The sequence below is a fragment of the Glycine max genome, chromosome 3 (assembly GCF_000004515.6).
Source record: "Glycine max cultivar Williams 82 chromosome 3, Glycine_max_v4.0, whole genome shotgun sequence".
In the NCBI taxonomy this organism is placed as follows: domain Eukaryota; kingdom Viridiplantae; phylum Streptophyta; class Magnoliopsida; order Fabales; family Fabaceae; genus Glycine; species Glycine max.
Window position 1 is genome coordinate 29,929,767 of NC_016090.4, and position 20,908 is coordinate 29,950,674.

Genomic DNA, 20,908 nt, shown 5'->3' on the forward strand with positions numbered 1-20,908 from the left:
GAAAAACAAAATCGATGAAAAAGGTTCGATGACTAAAAACATAAATTTTTAAAAATTTAAGTACTAAAAAAAAAAATATAGCTAGGTAAGTGATAACATTAAGTTCCAACACTTTAGAATTCATATATTATGTATACATGGGGCTGCTGGCTACCTTTGCTAAAGAGAACCAAGAAATCGTCATTTCATTACTTTGTCAACACCCTCCATCTCGCTATTTGCTTTGGTAAGCCAACTAGGTTTATACATTGGATTTGTTAAAGAAAAAATTTACTACCAAATATAAAAGTCCTAATAATAATGAGACTACGATCTAGAACGGACCAAATTAAATTGTTCACTTTTTTATTCTTCCTCAACTTAGCCATCCTGCCAACGTAAGCAATTACGAAAGCCAACGTAAGCAATTACGAAAATATTTGGCTAAATTTCTAAGCTTGGTTTCTGCAAGGCAAACAATAGCCATGGATAAAAGAAAGAAGAACTGTATTAACAACGCATTTTTTAATACACTATTTTTAACAAGTGCTTTATTGTTTAAATTTATTAAAATTATGGGTGAAGTTCTTTAAATAAGAAATAAGACTCGCAAAAATTTGTAATTCTCCGTAGATTATAACCAATAATAAAAGTATATCAGAAAGTATGGTGCTAACAAGGTCAAATATATTAAGATATTATACAACTCATTCGTTCTTACAAGAACTGAGTTCTGTTCAACATACCAAAGAATCCCCTACCTATAGCTATTGAGAGAGGGTGTGTTTACACTTTGGAAATGGCAGAGAAAGAAGTGAGAAACAAGCAGTTGGTATTAAGGGACTATGTCACTGGCTTTCCCAAAGAATCTGAATTATATGTGACTTCCAATGGTACCATCAAACTGAAGCTAGAAGGTGACTCCAAAAGGGTTTTGGTCAAAAACCTCTTTTTGGCAGCTGATCCACACCTCAGGCCCTTGATGAAGAAAGCTGATAACCTTAGTGTTTTGCAGTCCTTCACCCCTGGCTTAGTAAGCACTAATTAAGCACATGCTCAACAAATTTTATTTTATTTTCAATGTCTGTAATTTATGAGTTTAATTTATATGAACCGTTAATTTTATTATTTTTAAGGTAGTTGTTACAAAAGTCAAGAAATTAATTATACACAGTGAGTGATTTATGATAGATGACAGTGTAAAAATTCTTTATATTTTCTGTGCATGAACTGTTTATTCTTTATATAGTTATTATCTGTTTAGAAAGTGATTCATATAACTCTGAATTGATTGACATGCTTTGTCTATAATTCATATGGATAAGATCATGTTTGATGGAAGGAAGAAATGATTATTTGTGGAAATTGGAACTTGCAGCCACTGTATGGATATGGAGTGGCTAAGGTTGTGGATTCTAGGCACCCTGATTTTGAAGAAGGTGACTTTGTGTGGGGCATAACTGGATGGGAAGAGTACACTATCATCTCATCATTTGAACACTTGTTCAAAATTCAGCACTCTGATGTTCCTCTGTCCTATTATGCAGGGATCCTTGGTATAATAATCTTGACTTGCTTTTTGTGACTTTAGATATGTAATATAAAGCTATATTAATGCATCTTATTCACTTTCAAGTTTTAGGATAATTGATTCATAATAATAATTCAGAGAATTAATTAAAATGCATTGATAATGTAAAGGTTTTTTAAATCGTCATTATTCAATCATGAATGTTATATACAACAATAATAACAAAAGCTTTATTCAACTAAATGTGATCAATTACATGTATCACACATATTATCAGGTATGAATTGTCATCTAAATAACAATTATTGATTTTGTAGTGATTAATTGAAAATTTTTATTTAGAGCAATTTCTAATTAACTGATAATTTTAAAACATTTACACTAGCAGTGTATATAAATTAAATTCACAGTTTGTAGGGTGCTAAATTTTGCTCTATTTCTGATTTTTTTTTCTTTCTTTCTGTATTTAAATTTCCCACTAGGAATGCCTGGTTTAACTGCATATTCTGGATTCTTTGAGGTTTGTGATCCAAAGAAGGGGGAACATGTCTTTGTTTCCGCAGCAGCAGGTGGCGTTGGTCAACTTGTGGGCCAATATGCAAAACTCATGGGTTGTTATGTTGTGGGAAGTGCTGGAAGTAAAGAAAAGGTAATTTCAAATTTTTATTAGGCTGATTAAGCACATTTTATTCAGGAATGAAGACTTCCAGCTAAAAACTGTGTAGTAAATTAACTTGCACCCGATTACCTATTTTATTTTATTGGTTAACTGTACGGAAAGTTTCAAAATCACATGCTAAACTGTAAATTTGAAGGCGGACGTGAGCTAAATTGGTTGGAAAATAAGCATAACTCACAGAATTAAGAGAGATGAATTCACACATTTTTATTGAATGATCATCTGTTTAAATAGAGATTTGTCATAACATAACGAAACAATAATAATTGGCTTCCTTAATAATAACCAACCACTAACATAACAATTATTAAGTAACAGAAAATAAAAATGTTAATCCTAGAAACTTGGTCGAACAATTAATAGAAAATAGCAAATTAAAAAAACAATTACTGATACACGTTCAACACTCCTCCTTGTATCTTGTATCACTGGTTGACAAGTCTAAGTTTCTCTCTCAATAGCTCAAGATTTAATGTAGTCGTATCCATGTCTATCTGAATGCTCTCTTTTTTAACACATGGTGACTTTGCTTCAATAGCTATTCGTGCAGCCTCCTTGAAATTTCTTGCAGCAGTAGCATCTTTCTTTTCTGCTTCTAGTTCTGGGACTCTTTTATCTATGAAAATAATATTCTGCTTGAAGGATGTTATACCTTGTTGGATGCTTGACTTTCTTGAAGATAGTTCCTGCAAGGAAACTCTTGCGGTAGAAACCTCATGTTGAAACAATTTCACATCTCCAGAAAGCTTTTCCTCATTCTTTGCAAGTGTCAATTTGCCCTCCCTGGACTTCAATATAGATGACATCAAACTTCTTCTTAGTTTAACAATTTTATGGTATCCTTTAGCTTCCTTTGTATAAATCCAAGCAAATTCCCTAAGTCTTGCTCTCATTTCTTCTTCTAGAATGAGAAACTTATCAATTCCTCCTTCTTTAAATCAAAGTTTCAATCTCTAATTTCACTTGAGCAAGGACAAATTGCAATTTGCCATACTTGACATCAATGCTTGACTGCATCTCTTTAAATCCAGAGACAATTTTATTTATCTTATTTTCTACAACTTCTGAATTAGAGTCATTGTTTGTTATCTTCGTTTCTTTCTGTTTAACTAAAGTAAGAAGTTGTTCCAATTCACCCATTAACACATCTTTTTTCTTTTTTGTCATTCTGGATTGAATACTCAATGGTACTATTCAATTCTAAACGAGCTTCATTGATAAATTGTGATTCAATCTCCAACTCCATCTTTTTAACCTCCAAGGCTTCAGGGGTTGAAAGCCATTGGCCCATTTCTTTTGAATACACTAACGATGCTCTCTTCATGATAGAATCTGCATTATGTAAAGCATTGGTTGCACAATGGTCAAGTAAAATTGTGAATTGTTCCTCAATAACTGCATGAAGAAAATGACCTAATCTTTTGTGCCAGACTTCTGTATTGTTTACAGTAACCAGATAGGCTGCTTGTTCCTCCTTCAATGGATCAAATGAGAAACTTTTGCCTCTCATTTTGATATTGAAAATTTCCTTATCATCGACATCTTTAATCAAAGGGTGTTTATTTTCAAATATGACTTTAAATCCCTTCTCAATCAATTGTCCCACACTTAGCAAGTTTTGATGAATCTCAGGTACATACAAAACATCATAAATTAATTTTGTATATGCACTACTTTCAATGGCTATAGTTCCCTTTCCTTCAACAGTAATAAGATCACCATTGTCAATTCTAACTTTTGATACTTGTGATTTGTCCAATTCTCTGAAAAGTTCTTGATCATGGGTCATGTGGTTGGTACAACCACTATCCACTAGCCAACATTCACTTGAGTTGCTGCTTATAAAACATGTCGCTACAAACAATTGCTCTTCTTATTGTTGATTTGCAACTTAAGCCACATTCTTTTATTGAAAATTGTTTTTGCAAATTCTCACATGATGCCCTAACTTGTTGCACTTTTCACACTTAACATCAAGTCTTCTCCAACATTTGAAAGGAGGATGACCCATTGTGCCATAGTGCTTGCAAGGAGGAAATCATTTGTTGTCTCCATTATTGTTGCTTGTGTTAGCTGCTGCTTCTTGGGTGTTGAAATTTTTCTTCTTGTATTTCTTTCACTTGTTTTTCTCTCCTTGGTTAGATTGCAATTTAGCTTGCAATGCTCCTTCCACAAAACCCTTAGCCCTCATTTTCCTTCTTTGCTCCTGGGCTTGTAAAGCATTTACAAGTTCTGCCAAGTTAAGTTTTGACAGATCTCTAGTATTCTCCAAGGGTGCAATAGTAGCCTCAAATCTTTTAGAGATAGTCACCAGTATTTTCTCAACTATTCTTGAGTCAGAAAAATTAGAACCAAACAATCTTACTTTGTTAGCAATGTTAAGAAGCTTGTTAGCATACTCTTTAATTATTTTAGACTCCTTCATTTTTTGCATCTCAAATTTTGTAACCAGATTTAGGGCTTGCATTGCTTTAATCCTTTCATCTCCTTCGTATTCATTCTAGAGGAAATTCTAGATTTCATGTGCTAATTTGATGGCCATGATTCTAGTGAAAATTTATTTTGAGACAACAACAAACAAAGTAGCTCTTGCCTTTGACTTTCTTGCTTTCCTTTCTTTTTGATTTTTTATCTGAGCCATTGTTGGATTAGTTGGTAAGGAAAGAATTTCGTAGTCTTCCTCAATAGCTTCCCAGAGATCATTTGTCTCCAGATGTGCTTCCATTCTTGCTGCCCAGATCTGATAATTGTCACTGTCAAACATAGGTGGTGCTAGTGCTGTGTATGGTGTTTCAGAATCCATTTACCAGATGCATTGAAGCAAGGTGTTTAAGCTTTTTTGTGATGAATTTCACTTTGTTCACTCACGTGTCCTCCTTAAGAAGAAGGCTCTCGATACCAATCTGTTGTAAAATAGGTGTAACTCACAAGATTAAGGGAAATGAATGCACGTATTTGTATTGAATGATCTTTTGTTTAAATACAAATGTGTTGTAATAAAAAGAAGCAATAATAACTAACTTACTAAATAATAACCAACCACTAACATAACAATTATTATGTAACAAAAAGTAAAACAACTAATCCTAAAAATTTGGCCAAATAATTAATAGAAAATAACAAAACTAACACACAATTACTCATACACGTTCAACAATATTGCATTTTTTTTATTATTATCATTTTGTGAAATCAGTTCATCTATTATTTTAATTGTGTAATTTTGATTCATGTGATAATTATTGAATGTTTAGTTATCCTATGGACAAAATTTGTACGATAAAAAGTGGGAAAATCAAATTTAAGAAAAATAAAAATGAAAGGACCAAATTTACAAAATGACTATGATATAAAGAACTTTTTTTCCATGGCAAAAGAATAATTTATTATAAATATAGGAGTATCAGAGGTATCCAAGAGGAGTACAATAGTAAGCTATAACTAGTTCCTATAATGTGTTTGGTTAGTTAATGTTTGCACTCATAATGAAGAGAATAAATACCAACTAACCAAAACAATAAGCTTAGCATCCCTTGATAACATAACATCTATGTCCAATCATTCCCAAGTATCCCAAAATAATTACAAATCACATATGCTTTAACCATCAATTAAATGTAGTAGCAAGTAAATTAACATTCCGTGGTCAATAATGAGGTTATGCATGCTCCCGGTGATACCATTCATTGAGTGAAGGAACAATTGAAGCTTTTGTTTTTCCCACTAAGCCAAGACCATGTTGTGAAGGCTATTCTTTGCATTAAGCTTTGAGCTTCAAATACTCCCCCTTTGAATATGCACTCATTCCTCACAAGCCAAATGTTCCACACAATTGCTACCCACACCACCATTCACCTTTCCTTGTCTTTGTTGTTTTGTAAGAAGTGATCATGTTGGCTTATATGTGCTTCCAGTGAATTTGGTAAGACCGATTTTATACCCAACCACCAATAGCAAGCTTTCCATACTTCCACCACTCCCTGCATGTGAAAAAACAATGATTCACGGTCTCTTCACACCTATTACATAAAACACACTTGCTATCCTCTTCATCTACAATGACATTTCTTGCCCGAAGATTGTCTTTAGTTGGTAATTTGTTAAGTAGCAACCTCCATACTAAAAAAATTAGCTTTTGGTTGTACCTTTAAATTTCATACCTTTTCCATCAACTGTATATTTTGAGAACCCACAATATCCATATGAAGAGCAATATAAGCCGACTTAACCGAAAAGCTTCTCAAAGCCTCCCCCATCCACCACCAGTCATCACCAACATATTTCCATAAATTTATGTTTGCCAATGTGAGATGTAATTCTTCACATTAACTTTTTTCCCACTCAAACATTTCCATCGTCCATTCAAACTTCCACACCCAACCTCCTTCCCTCCAATGTCCCATGTTTTTTGTACACTCATTTTGTTGTTTAGACAAACTATATAACCTAGGGATCTTAGACGCTAAACTTTCCTCCCCCGCCCAATTATTAAGCCAAAATATAGCTTGATCACCTTCCCCAATTTTCCACTTCAATCTCCTATCAAACCATCCGTTCATTCCTCCACTCCCACAAGACAATTTCAAATCTCTCCACCAAATAGAAAATTGTGGACTATCTTCCTCCCTCACAAAACCTCTCCACCCTCCATACTTGGACTCAATAACCACTCCCCAAAGTATTTCCCTCTCTTTAAAAAAAGCACATCTCCACTTGGCAAGTAAAGCAATATTTAAAAAGAGAAATGTGCTTGATCCCAAGTCCCCCTTGCTCCTTTGGACAAACACACTCTAACCCAACAAATCTTTATTTTTTTTCTCATCCCCTCCCCAAACAAAATTTCTTTGAATAGAAATGATTTTCTTGGCAATCAAGCTAGGCAATTTAAAAAAAGATAGATAAAAAATAGGAAGAGAAGTTAAAACCAAATTAATCAAACAAATTCTTTCGACACAAGATAAAGTTTTGTGTTGAGAAAAAAGCCTATGATATAAAGATAGCAAAAGTGTAATTGGAAAAAGAAATGTTATGCATGTGACAATGCTAATTCAGATATAACTGCAGTAGCCAAAGTTATGTTTCACAACATTCCTTACTTTCATTAACTTTCTGGCTTAGGTTGATATGCTGAAGGATAAATTTGGGTTTGACGAAGCTTTTAATTATAAGGAAGAACATGACTTGGAAGCAGCCTTGAAAAGGTAATAATATCTCATCAGTACTAGACTTCAACAAACTTCACATGACATGAATAATTCTACAATTACAAAGATATACAAAATACGACACTAACAAGCTAGAACACATTTCCGCTCCTTCTTAGTAAGAGATATGCTTTTAAATACTCCATTAATTTTTTTTCTAGAGTTTTAAATCACCTTTTCCAATTCTTGAAGTCTAATTTATATGTTTATTAAGCAATTGTTTAAATAAGCATTTGTTGAGCAACTTTATTTAATATCAATTAATCTTATGTAATAGAATCTAACATATAGAGTATCAAAACTTATAGTCCATATATATGGTCTATTTATATAGCCATCATGTCACGACCCACTCTTGAATCATGACCGGTACACAGACTATAATTTCCTTAGTCTGGTTAGCCTACCCTATATTAAATGACCTGTAAAAAAACATATAGTATATCTAAACAAATATATATATATATATATATATATATATATATATATATATATATATATATATATATCTCCCAATCCAACAATTAGATATCAAGGTCTTAGGTTTCAACACAAACCCTTGACATATTATCCAAAATATCAACTAATAACGATGTTGGTCATAAATACTAATCATCAAAGTGTCTCAAAACATCATAAGTACATTCATCAATGTATCTGTAAGAAAGGATCATTTAAATTTCAAAATAAAGGAATTCTCTCTAAATTTATTACTATCCTTATTCCTATAGTTACATTATACTAGAGTTACAAAAAAAAAAAAAAAACTATCCATCAGACACAATAAAGGCCTACCAAAAGATAATCAAATTCCTAGGTAAGTCAGCAAATCCTAGAAAGTTGGCTACTCCACTATTTGTGTATATGAGAAAATAAAATAAAATAAGGGGATAAGTCAAAAAGACTTAGTAAAAGCATAAAATACAAAGCGGACAAGGAGAGCATAACATTGCACGAGTCTTAACATCCAAAAGGAATTTAAATAACATTAAATAAAGAAAAATAAGTACAACTTGTTTTTAGAAACTATTGTGTACTCCCTTGGAAAATTTTAGAACTACATATAAACTTGTATTCAAGAATAATAATTTTATAATCAAACTTTTATTCCACTATGTGCACATAGACCATATTATTTCTTCGTTGTGGTGAACGGTAATTATATAACTATGACATTTAACTCGTAGGTTGCATTATCTCTTCGTTGCAGCGAACACAAAATATAAATATACCATGAGTAATTGACTCATAGGTTACATTATCTCTTCATTTTAAAAAAATGACAAATATAAATATACTATGAGTAATTGACTCATAGGCTACATTATCGACAAATATAAATATATTATGAGTAATTGACTCATAAACTACATTATTTCTTCGTTGTACAATCAATCATGAACTCACAATAGATAAAATAAACTAATAATCCAACATTTATTCTTATTTATCTTATCAAAATCTCAAAATAAATTTTAATCAAGCGAAAATAAATATTTTTCCTTTATTCTCAAGTACTCCTAAAATTTCAAAGATCAAAAAGAATATATATATATATATATATATATATATATATATATATATATATATATATATATATAGAAGTTTACTTGTCTCTCCTAAAAGAACTTTTAATGTATTATAAATTTTTACCTTAAGAGATCAAATAGAAAATTTAAGGAAATAAGTGGTGTTCTCTTTTTCTCCAATCACATTCTTGTACTTGAGAATGACACAAGGATACAATAAACTTGATAAATGTTGGAACAACGGAAGAAGATGAGTGAAAGGTTGAGAGATAAAAATTTGGGAAGAAGAGATAGGATTTAAAAGATGGGGGTGGGTTATTGAAAAAGAAGAGGAAATTTGAAAATAGGAGGGTTGGGTTGGTTATAAAACTAAAGGGGGGTTTTGGGTGATTATAAAACTAAGAAGGGTTTCGAGTAGTTATAAAACTAAGGGAGGTGGTTATTATATATATAATAAAAAAAAAATCCTGAATTTCATATCATTTATGTATGTCAGGAGGTGTTGGAAAGTCTTACTTAGTCTTTTTAAGATAAAATCTATTATTTTTAATATTAATTTTGTTTTTTATATGTTACTAATTATTTATTAGTGATTTATAGGAATTTAGTTTAATTAATTAAATAATATGTGAATAATTGTAAATTTTTTAATATTTGATTCAATTGTTATGGGTAAAAATGTTATTTACATATGACTTAATAATCCAATATTCCACTAGTTAGTAGTTGTAGCATTATTATTGGCCACTTTTGTACTAGGTACTTTCCTCAAGGAATTGACATATATTTCGATCTTGTTGGGGGCAAAATGCTGGATGCGGCTCTCGTGAACATGCGAGTCCATGGTAGAATTGGAGTGTGTGGAGTGATCTCTCAGCTCACTCTAAAGGAGCCTGAAGCACTGAAAAATGCAATGTGTCTTGTTTATAAGAGGGTTCGCATGCAAGGGTTCAATGTGGTTGACTATTATCACATTTATCCCAAATTCTTGGACCTTTTGCTGCCTCAAATAAGAGAAGGGAAGATATCATGCTTGGAAGACATAGTTGAGGGACTTGAGAATGGCCCACATGCATTGATTAGAGTTTTCAGTGGTCACGCCATTGGAAAACAAGTAGTTTCAGTTGCCAATGAATAACACCTTTCTCGTACCTTTTTTTCTTTTATTTCTTTGGACACTGTGTGAAATTTCTCAAACAAAAATAAAAAGTAAGCCTAGGAGTTCTTTTTACTTTAATTTCAAAAGTATAGCAAATCAATTCTCACAAAAAAAAATATATGTATGTAGGATTTTTGTGGTAAAGAAATGTTAATTAACACATTTTATGACTTTTTTTATAATATATTACTAATCTTTGGGTAATAATTTTAAATATTTAATTTTAATTACTCATTTGATTTATATTTATTTATGGGTCAAAATATTTAGTCCATATACTTATTCAAATTTTACTTTTTAGTCCTACATTTAAAAAACGTCTATTTTAGTTTCTATACACATATTTTTAGATCTCATTTTGATTTCTGTGGTTAAAGAGTATTGACATGAGTTATTTTATATTTTAGTCTTTATATTAATATTATTTTTATATTTTTCTTCCTATAATTTCACAAATTTTACCTTTTAATTCATGTCCATAAAAATCATATATTTTAGTGCAACCTTTTTTTAATCTTGTTTTGGTCAGTGTCATACTGTCATTAAAAATAACAATCATTAACAATGACTGACGTGACATTGACATATGTTGCAGAATAAAACTACTCCAGGTATAGGCAATTTTTATTTTTGTTTTAGTTTCTAACAACACGTTTTTTCCTTTTCTTATTTTTTTTCTTCTTTTCATCCTCGCTATCTATTTTGTTCCTTTTTTTTTTCCTTATCACCACATCTCTCCTTTTATTTTGTAGGTTTTATTTTTTCAAATCATCTTGCATAAACTAATTCTCATTGAGTTCGTGTTTGGAAAAAAATTGCATCACATCTAGATTTAATACACATTCAGTAGCTTATGCATCGTTTTAATGTTTTGACATGGTCTTTTTGCCTTGGCGTGGATTTGCGACGTGTTTCCAATCATGCTCTAACTCTAAAATAGAGAGCCTTAAGGTTGCATAGTTCAAACGCACTTTCTATAAAACACAACGTAGCATACAAGTAGTGATTTGTGTTGGCCCTCCTTGCAGTGGCAAGCACTTGCTCCATTATTTTAATCTTGCTAAATAAAACACTTGGAAACGTGTTGCATTATACCAAACGCTTTGGGTATTCATGCGGGACTTTTATCAAAAAGGGTGTAAATTTTTTTAGTTTTTCTATTTGGGGTCAATTTTAAATTAATATTAAAAATGGAATGAGGTGCAACATGTGACTTGTGAGTTAGAAGTTGTAACATCTATTACGATTTATTGTTTTTTTAACTGAAGTCGTATAATTTTTTACGATTTCAACTTATTTTTTTTTAATTATGAATTTAAAGTTGTATATGTTTTTTTAAATTATGACTTTGAAATCATATTTTTTTTTATTTTTTAAAAATTTTTGTTTCGGGATTTTTTATTTATTTTTATTTTTTTACTTTTGCTTTCAATTTTTTTAAAAAAAATTATAAATATTTTTATTTATTTAATTATTAAATAAATATTTTTAATTTCACTTGTGATTAGTTTTATTTAATATCTTGTATATATTTTTTATATGTTTTTATTTAATATGTTATATATTTTTTTAATATTGTTTCCTTAAAATATTTTATATAATTTTTTTAATAATGTTTTACTTAATATGTTTTTTAGATTTAAAATTTAGATATTTTTTAATAATGTTATTGAATTTAATTTGTTTTGTAAATGAAAGAAATAATATAAAATACTTAAATTTTATAAAAATTAAAATTTTAAAACAAGTAAATTGAAAAATCCAAGACATTTAAACGAAAATTACATGTTTTTTTAACATAATTGTAGTAATTATCTATACAAACATGTAGATGGCTAACATAATTTCTACTTTTATGTTTCTCTTTAATTTGTATTGTTCATTTTATATTAATGTATTATGTTGTTTTTAATTTAACAACTACTTTTATTACTAAATTATTAGATGTTGTTATTAGTAAATTCTTTTATATAAAATAAATAATACTATTTAACAAATTATAAGTTAATATTAGTAATAAAATATTTTAATATTTATTTTAAAATTTTAGTTTTTTAAACAAAACAAAATATACAAAAAAATATATTAAATATTATTATGCTCGTTTTTATTTCATTTACAACACAAATCAAATTCAATAACACGTTAAAAAAAATACGTGTAATTTAAAATCAACCCCCAAATAAAAAAAAAACAAAAAAATTTACACCCTTTTGATAAAAGTCCCTATTCAAGCCATGTAACTCCAAGTTCTCTAACACTACCATAAAATCAAAACTACCAATACAATACCTACACAAATTTTCTGACAGTTATTAAATTGTCATATATTTAAAAATGAAAATGAAAATGTTTCCACCGGGCATTGCCTCTAGAGGTGATTTTTGGTAACGATGCGTGACAAAAGCATTATGTGATCTAACAAATGAATAAAATGGCAACTTTCATGCTTTCAAGTATTTTATGCAATAAGATTAACACTATGCAGCAAGTCTCTACCACTACAAGGAATGCCAATACAAATCGTTACTCGCAATCTACATCGCCTTGTGCAAGAAAGCGTGTCTAAACAATGTATCCGCAAAGGCTCTCATTTAGGGTCAATGAAAAATATTAGTTGATGCAAGAGGATTTAAAAGAAACAAAACCCACAAAATAAGAGGAGAGAGATGTTGATGAGGAAAAGTAGAGAAAAGAAGGAACCAGAAAGGGGAGTGAGGTATAAAAAGGGGATCAATGTTCATAAAGACTAAAACATAAAGAAAATTGCTTGTCAAATATTGTTAAGTAAATATTTGAGTTAAATGAGTATTTTAACATTTTTATGCATCGGTTATTGTATATATTATTTAATAAATATGATAATTTAAGAATGACAAATATGTTATTACATAATCATTGAATTTTTTAAAAATTATCAGCATAATTAATATTTACTAGTAAATTTCAAATAATTAAACTTATAAAAACAAATCTTCTAATATCTATCTTTTATACAAATAAGGTCCTGACTGCCTGTTGTATATCATTGTGACATGTGGCAAAATAAAAAAAGAAAAGAAAGAACTCTGCCTTCTCTAGGCAGTGACCCCCCTTTGCATTCCTTCTTTTCCCACTCCCCCCACGTGTCCTGCCTGTTTTTTTATCCATCATTTCTCTCCTTTGGGTTTGCCGTCTGAACTTTCACTTTCTCTCCTAAACAAAAAGCACCTCCCGAACTGCCCTTCTCTCCAAACCTACTTACTGACGTTTGGTTTTTCCGTCCGTTGCCGGTTTGTCTTGCATTGACTTTTTTTTTCGGTTGCTCCCGTTGGGTGACCTTTCTGATCATGTTCATTCTCTGTTTTTCTTTTTTTCCCGTTACTCTTACATTGTATCTGGGTTTTTGTTGATGACTTTTCCTTAGTAGGTTGTTCTCCTATCCAGGCGTGGTTCTTTTTGGTTTTCTTTTGTTGTCCAGATTTGTATTTGCTTCCTGCTCGCTGAGCTTTCTGTTTTGTATTTTGCTTCCTTTTCATTCTCGACGCTTTGCATGCAATCGTTTTTTTTTTTTTTTGCTTTGGTTTTTATATTGCTTTGGACTGAAAAAAGGTGTGACCTTTGTCTGATTTTGATGTTGTGGACTACTGTTTGTCTTGCCTCCTCTGTGGTTTGGCCTTTGTGTTCGTTTTTATGCCTAAAGTTTTCAACTTTGTATTTGGTTCCTTTTCATTCCCTCTATTCTTCTGGATTTTTCTTTTCCGGTTACTCTTTACCTTTTTTGTTTGGGTTTTGTTGACGTCTGTTGCTATTTTGTTCTCCTCACCAAGTCTAGAACTACGATTTTGTTCTTCTTTTTCAATTGCTTTCGTTGTCTAGGTTTGTATTTGGTTCCTTTTCATTCTCTACAGATTTGTTGGTTTTTTTAAACGTCTATATTTACTAAATGCTATAAAAAAAACTATTTTTTACCATGCCTTTGTCTATGTCTTCCATTGTCAATGGTATTTGTCTCCTACCACTTTTGTCCTATTTGTTGTGTATTTGTTTGTTTTCATTTTGCACAAAAGGTTTTGGAAGTTGGTATGCCTGCCGTTTTTTGCTCCTGTTTAGTGTTTAGGGTATGCCTACTACTGTTTTGTGTGTACCTGTTTGTTTTTATTTTATTCTAACCAAAGGGTTTTGAAGGACCGGTCTTTTACTAGGACTTTGGTTTTACTATGTTACCCAGGTTTGTGCATTCTTTGTCCGTACATCTATCAGGTGTGCTCTCTATTTTCTGTCTATTTGTGTGTTTTTTCCTAATTTTATGTGGTCTTCATTATCTGTGTTGTAGCCATGCCTCAAAAGGAAAATCTCATATCTGAGTTACATACGAGAAAAGGAACATGGAAGATAGTGTCCATATCACTAATCTTTGGGAAGTTAGAAAGCAAAATAGTAAACAAGCAATTGAGATGGTGTTGATGGACCAAACGGTTATTGTTGTGTTCTTTCTGTTTGTTGTTATTAGTCATTTCTATTGTATGTGATGTGACTTCATTTTGTGATTTTGGTGTTTCAGGGTACAAATATTAGTGTTACTCTCTGGCAAGAATTGTTCGCTGAGTTCCGGCACACGTTACATTGTGGTTCTTCGTATTTGATTCAAAACCTAAGGATTGTTGACAACCAGTCTAAATACAGAGTCACCCAGTTCCACTTTTGGTTTATTTCGCCAGAACTACATCTATCAAGGAGATCCAGCATCCAGAAATTCCTCCTAATGTCTACATGATTACTCTGTTTGCTGATATAATCTCTGGGGTGGCGCCACACCATACTTTAGTGGGTCAATTTATTGAGTTTTTCGTATAACAAACAATTTCGTATACATTTTTCTGTGGGACTAACGTTTGTGTTGGGTGGCCATTTTGGGCAAGACATTGTTGGGGTGGTCGCTGATCTCATTGATGTTAAGACAATTAATCCCCCTCACAGGATGACAGTCAAGCTTAGAGATAACAGGTATTCAAATGTCCTAATTTCAAATATATATCCTCCCAAAGGAACCAAAATAAACAATTGCAGCTTCTCCTTATTATTTTATATGATCAATAGGTTAGCAACAACTAATATGGTGATTGTGATTGTTTGGTGATAGTAACTCGGACATCATAATGACTGTTTAAGAGGACTATGCTATTCAGCTTCATCATGTTATTGACAAAAACCTTTTGCTTCAGGAACCATTGATTGTTATGTTGAGCCTGGGTAAAATCAAAGATGCTACAGGTCAGTGTGGTGTTAATTGGTCTTTGTTTTATAGATTTATTCCCTTTGGTCAATAAATATCTATGTTGTTGATCATGTTGACGGATATTTTTCCAGACAAGTATCCTCTAAGCGTCCAAAATATCAAGTATGGGACTAGATTGTATGTCAACACTGACATTGCAGAGATACAACAATTTTGTGATAGGTTTGTCATTAATTTTGCATTTTTTATATGTAGTCTTGCTGTAACTCTAATTTTGTTACTTGCGGTCCATTCAGTTTGTGTGTCCCATTTTACTCTGGTGGAATAATCGATGATAGAGGTGGTTCTCAGTCCCAATCTAGCCAAAGTAATTTGGTGGAGAAGTTTTTGCACAATGCTCAGGTGGTCAGTATAGGTGAAATTAACAACCTCAAATAGGTGACTAATTGAACAGTGCAATCCTTTATGTGTGCTTTACCTCATCTTTGTTTTAACCCCTATTGTTTACCATTTTTTAGGATTGTTACTATTTGACTGTTGGGACAGTTGACGAAATCATCATTGATGCTCCATGGAGTTATGACAGTTGTCCTTACTGTACCACAACATTTGATCCATCAAAAGTAGGCTCAGCTTGTCGTTCTTGCCAGAACCGAGTGAACGACACAGTTCCAAGGTAAGGCCAGGAATCTTCTTCGCACTAATTATTTGGTTACACGTTTGATTGCATTACCAAATTTTATTGAAACTGCTATGGTTGCCAAGGTATAAGTTAAATGTTAGGATGGAGCATAATGGGAACAAAGGAAACTTCATTTTTTGGGATGCAACATGTATCAAGATGTTTGGTAAGACTGTTGCAAAATGTCGAGATGAATTGATAGCGGTATGTTCTGTACAATGCAATGATAGATTAAATAATATTGTGGTTTGTGATTGACACAAATTAATTTCCCTATCTAGGCTGGGGACGACATTAAGGTGTTTCCATCGTGTGTTGATGAAATATTGTCTAAAACTTGGGCTATCAGATTTAAGTACCATTCACAATTGCGCCAATCATGTGTGTTGGATGCCAGTGAAGAACCCTATCATATTCAAACATTGACAACCACCCTTGGGTTGAAAGTAATAACTAATTAAGTTTATCATAATATAAGGTTAACAAAAAATAATTGACGTTTGTTCTGCCTTAATATTTTGCATGTAGGGAGAAGCAAGGATGGGAAAGACAATAGTTGTTGAGCCTGAAAGTTCACCGCCAATTTACCATCCTACGGTGGGTATTTTGTTCCGATATTTTTTTGGGTGTAGGATTGACAAATGTTTTTAACTATTATTATGTGACAAATCTTTGCCTTATATATTATATATATATATAATTAACATTTATAATATATTAAATGGGTCCACAGCCATCGTTGTCAGCAAACCAATTTTGAGATTCTGATGATTATACACAATATCAGCTATCAACTAACAAACATATCAAAGCTGAGTAATTAGTGGTTACAAAATCCTGTGGTATCAGCCTGTATGTTTTGTTTAACATCAACTTCATCATTTTGAATATGTTATGCTAGTACATATGACAATATATTTTGTGATGTACAACAACATTTAATACCAATGTTGTATAAACAATCGAATATCGAATATATATATGAATCATCGTATTTATCCTTTAACTTATGTTTGTTCTTCATCCGTATGATACTCTTAACTTTCGTCGTTGACATGATAATTATTAAATTAAATCAGAGGATAACAATTGACTGTGCATTGAACAAGATAACATATAAACCCATTGCCTTTAGTTTGTTTTGATGTAACTGGCTCTATGTAGGCTGTGTATGAAAAAAAAACTTCCTTCCTTGCTTTATCCTCCTGTCATGCTTACTGGTGTCGGTTGTTATCCTTACTTTGTGTTACTGATACTATGTATTACTGTTATTATTATATATCCAAATAAAACATATTAGCTTTTGTCATTTAATGTTTATATTTATATATATATATAAATATATATATATATATATATATATATATATATATATATTTATATTCATATTTATATTATATATTATATATTATTATTATATTATATTATATTTACATTTGTTGTGCTTTAATGTGACAAATGGTTATTACTTTACAAAGGATGCAGCTTGCAGTATGCCTTTGAAACAAATGGTAACTTATGGAAACTATCAAAATCCATTTATTATATTTTATTGGAGTGTGTGATTATATTTCTTAAAAAATTAAAATTGCAATTTTGGGGGTTTTGCCTTTGTCAGTACCCAGAATAGCTATAGCCTACAATCATTTCTCATTTTGCAGATGAGATGGTCGTCGTATCTTCACGTAGAGATATTGATATAAATAAATATGTAACTAAAATATATATAAATATACATACAAATACAATATACATTATATGACTTTTCTTTTCTCTCTCCTACTTTTCTGTTGTGTTTCTCCCTCCTACTATGTTCTCGGTTACTCTTTCTCCTTCAATCTTCTGTGTCTCCATCTTTCACTTTCACAATGTTCTATTTTCCTTCTATTTGTGATGTTTTTTACTTCATACACGAGATTGCTAGCGATTATTTATTTATTATTATTGTATTATTATATTATATATTAAATTATGTTATTATATTATATGTTATATATGTTATTATATATTTTTATATTATATCATATGTTGTCCTTTCAAGTCACCTCATCATAACAAATTTCAATAAACAGCGGTTTCAAAACCCTTTTTAACTACTGCTTCAATTTAATGTTAAATTAATTGAATTAATACTTATTAATTGATAATTGGTCAATCATTCATTAGTTTATTCATTATTAATTATTAATTATTAGTGATCAGTGATTATTAGTGATGGGGAACCGGGTATGGTAGATATAAAGTCTTTATTTTACATTGGTGTTATCGTCAAGTGAGTAACAACTCTTTCATCGTTCTTCCAACACCAAAACCAAACTCTGCCCGCACAATGAGTTCTGTAATATCCACTACCTCCACCGTTGTAAGTTATTCTGCTTTTATTTAGTTCAGTCTTTATTCTTCTCATATATCCATCATTCTTCATACATAATTCTTTTCCTTTATATTTATAAGTTTCTTTGGTCGAATTATTAATCTCCATAGATATACAAACAATTTATTTGCTTCATGTCTCCCAAAAGTTTAACTATGACACATTTCGTTGTTCAGGCAGCACCCAGTTACTTCGACAACCCAATTATATACAAATTTCAATCTGTTGTCCACGTTGATAGAGTATGTGTTTTCATATTGACTATCTTATTCATTTTATTGTATGAAATTAACACAAGAATTATATCTACTATTGTGGGGTCAACCATGTAATTGATGTATGATTCCAGAACTTCATTCAAATACCATCAGCATGTCACATACAATGGGGTCCTACTTACCCACCGTATGTAACGTTTGATTACAATGGAGAAAAACATTTTATAAAGATTAGAAGAGATGGTAACAAATTCTATTTTGCGGATGGATTGAAGGACTTCAGGAGAGCGTTGGGTATTTATGAAGGCCTGGTGGTTCATTTTGCTACACCCGATAGAAATACAAGCGTTGGGTATTAGACAATATTATATTTGTTGTTCCACTTGATTCAATATATGGTATAAACATATTTCTTATTCACCTGTTCAATTGCTTGGTTTTTGTAATCTTTAATTTTAATTCAGTTATTATTATTATATTGATGCATAAAATATTATCTACCAAGCGATTGAATCAATTATATATACTTAGCCTATGACAAAATACAAAAAATGTTAATGCTCAACATTCCTATAATTATTAACCAATGGTTCTCAGCATATAGTAATAATTAAAATCGCATACTTAAGCTATCTCAGGCATCCACAAATTATTAATCATATGTACAACAATAACAAGAATGTCATAAATATATATTCCTTCCTTTGTGTATTTTTTAAAATAATAAATAATTGTTATATTATCACTAATCTCATTACCTGCAAACACATTTAATGTGTGCAGGTAATAAAGCTTATACTGCTATTCTTTTGTCCTTTATTGACGACTATTTTTTGGGATGTCACGCTCCATGCATTTAATGAACCAAATTTAGATACAGCTTTACCAGCAAGACTGACTTACCTTGATTGGTTAGGTGGTTTCACCCAATGTATAATCAATCACTTGCATAGTAAGTAAACTCAACTGATATAGCACCCAAAGTTACTTCCCTCATTCCAGGGCCTTTGTCAATTCTCCATCGATGTCAATCAATCAATATCAATATTAATGCAATCGAAACTATTCTTCAAAAACTTTTTATGTTTTCAATTCGTTTGCCAATGCACCATTCATTTTTAAATATTTTGTTTCCTTCCTCATCAAACATTGAATGTATTCAACTTCAAAAAGAAGGACGATGATCATAAATGCTCAGACATGAGAGAATTTGCAAAACAAGTGTTTTACAGTCACAGACGATTCGCACAACACCAAACCATCAAGTATGAAATTTAATGCATGTTTTACTACATGCTTTTGTATTCTTTAATGCTATTGTGCTTTTTGAATTGAAAACACATATCCCTTCACTGACGCATCCAAATGACTGTCATATTGGTATCATTTTTTTCCAACTACTACATTTACTTATGTTGTAAGTTTTAACATTTAATTTTCATGGTCTTTGGCAATTATAAACCAATTGTTACAGAAATCAAACTTCAAATGGACAACTATGTTGAATGAAGAAAGCGTAGGAAAATTATTTTACAACAAAAAAGACAATATCCAATCACTAATGGTAACAATCAATACAAAATTGTAATTCATTTATACGTTATTGAGATCAATATTATACTTACGAACACTATTATTACAGTCAACTTCTAGTATACCTCACAGTGTAGCCCAGCCTTTAACGATCATAACCCCACTACAAGCTCCCAATCTACACCATCGACAAACATGACTTTATCTATGAATTGATCTCAACATCATTCGACTGACCATACAGTCAATGTTTTGTTCATCCAGAGGAATTTGATGTCATCTTATGACAATAAAAAAAATGAAGCAACCCCTTCTACATCCACATGTCAAACCAGTGATTATCGTTCCAATATCACACACTGTGACATTCATATAGGTAATTTTTATTGTAATGTTATTGTTACATATCTACATAGACACATTTGATTTTTTATTACATCATTTTCTAATCTTATTCTACAGTCAAGTTATATATATGATGTCGTGATGTCTGTTTACAGATAAAAATCACACACCATCTAACACTAGACAGGAAGATCAATTTGTGATTCATGACCTCTTAGATTGCACTGATGACGATGTGAATATGACATAGGAAAACATGGATATAGGTAATCATCCATTATTTATATTGTGCTTCTTGCATCATTAAATAACTGAATAAAATGCTTTCAACTCATATATTTTATACCAAATTAATATATATAGATTACTCATTCAACGACCCAACAATAGATGATCTTGATGATTATGATGATCAAAGCTTTCTAGCCGCATCATCTGAATATCAAAATATAGGTTT

General features: G+C 31.1%; 1 protein-coding gene and 1 long non-coding RNA gene across 2 annotated transcripts; both read left to right on the forward strand.

Moving 5' to 3' along the window:
• Positions 1–446: 446 nt before the first annotated feature.
• LOC100813407 (2-alkenal reductase (NADP(+)-dependent)) lies at positions 447–10,243 on the forward strand. The gene is made up of 5 exons (XM_003520977.4): positions 447–1,012; positions 1,358–1,535; positions 1,993–2,159; positions 7,308–7,390; positions 9,682–10,243. Exons 1-5 carry the CDS (start codon positions 779–781, stop codon positions 10,058–10,060), a joined length of 1,041 nt encoding a protein of 346 aa, XP_003521025.1. The 5' UTR covers positions 447–778; the 3' UTR covers positions 10,061–10,243.
• Positions 10,244–15,201: 4,958 nt separating this feature from the next.
• Positions 15,202–16,632, forward strand: LOC106798322 (uncharacterized). Its single transcript, XR_005890933.1, has 5 exons — positions 15,202–15,334; positions 15,431–15,521; positions 15,596–15,737; positions 15,818–15,975; positions 16,065–16,632. It is a non-coding gene; the product is annotated as an uncharacterized lncRNA (long non-coding RNA).
• Positions 16,633–20,908: the final 4,276 nt, after the last annotated feature.

What these genes read in the sequence shown, in the direction of transcription:
- LOC100813407 (XM_003520977.4), top strand. Translation starts at nt 779, where the DNA reads ATGGCAGAGAAAGAAGTGAGAAACAAGCAGTTGGTATTAAGGGACTAT. An exon ending in AGTCCTTCACCCCTGGCTTA is followed by an intron (nt 1,013 to 1,357) that starts GTAAGCACTAAT and finishes TGGAACTTGCAG; the next exon opens with CCACTGTATGGATATGGAGT. An exon ending in TTGGAAGCAGCCTTGAAAAG is followed by an intron (nt 7,391 to 9,681) that starts GTAATAATATCT and finishes CTTTTGTACTAG; the next exon opens with GTACTTTCCTCAAGGAATTG.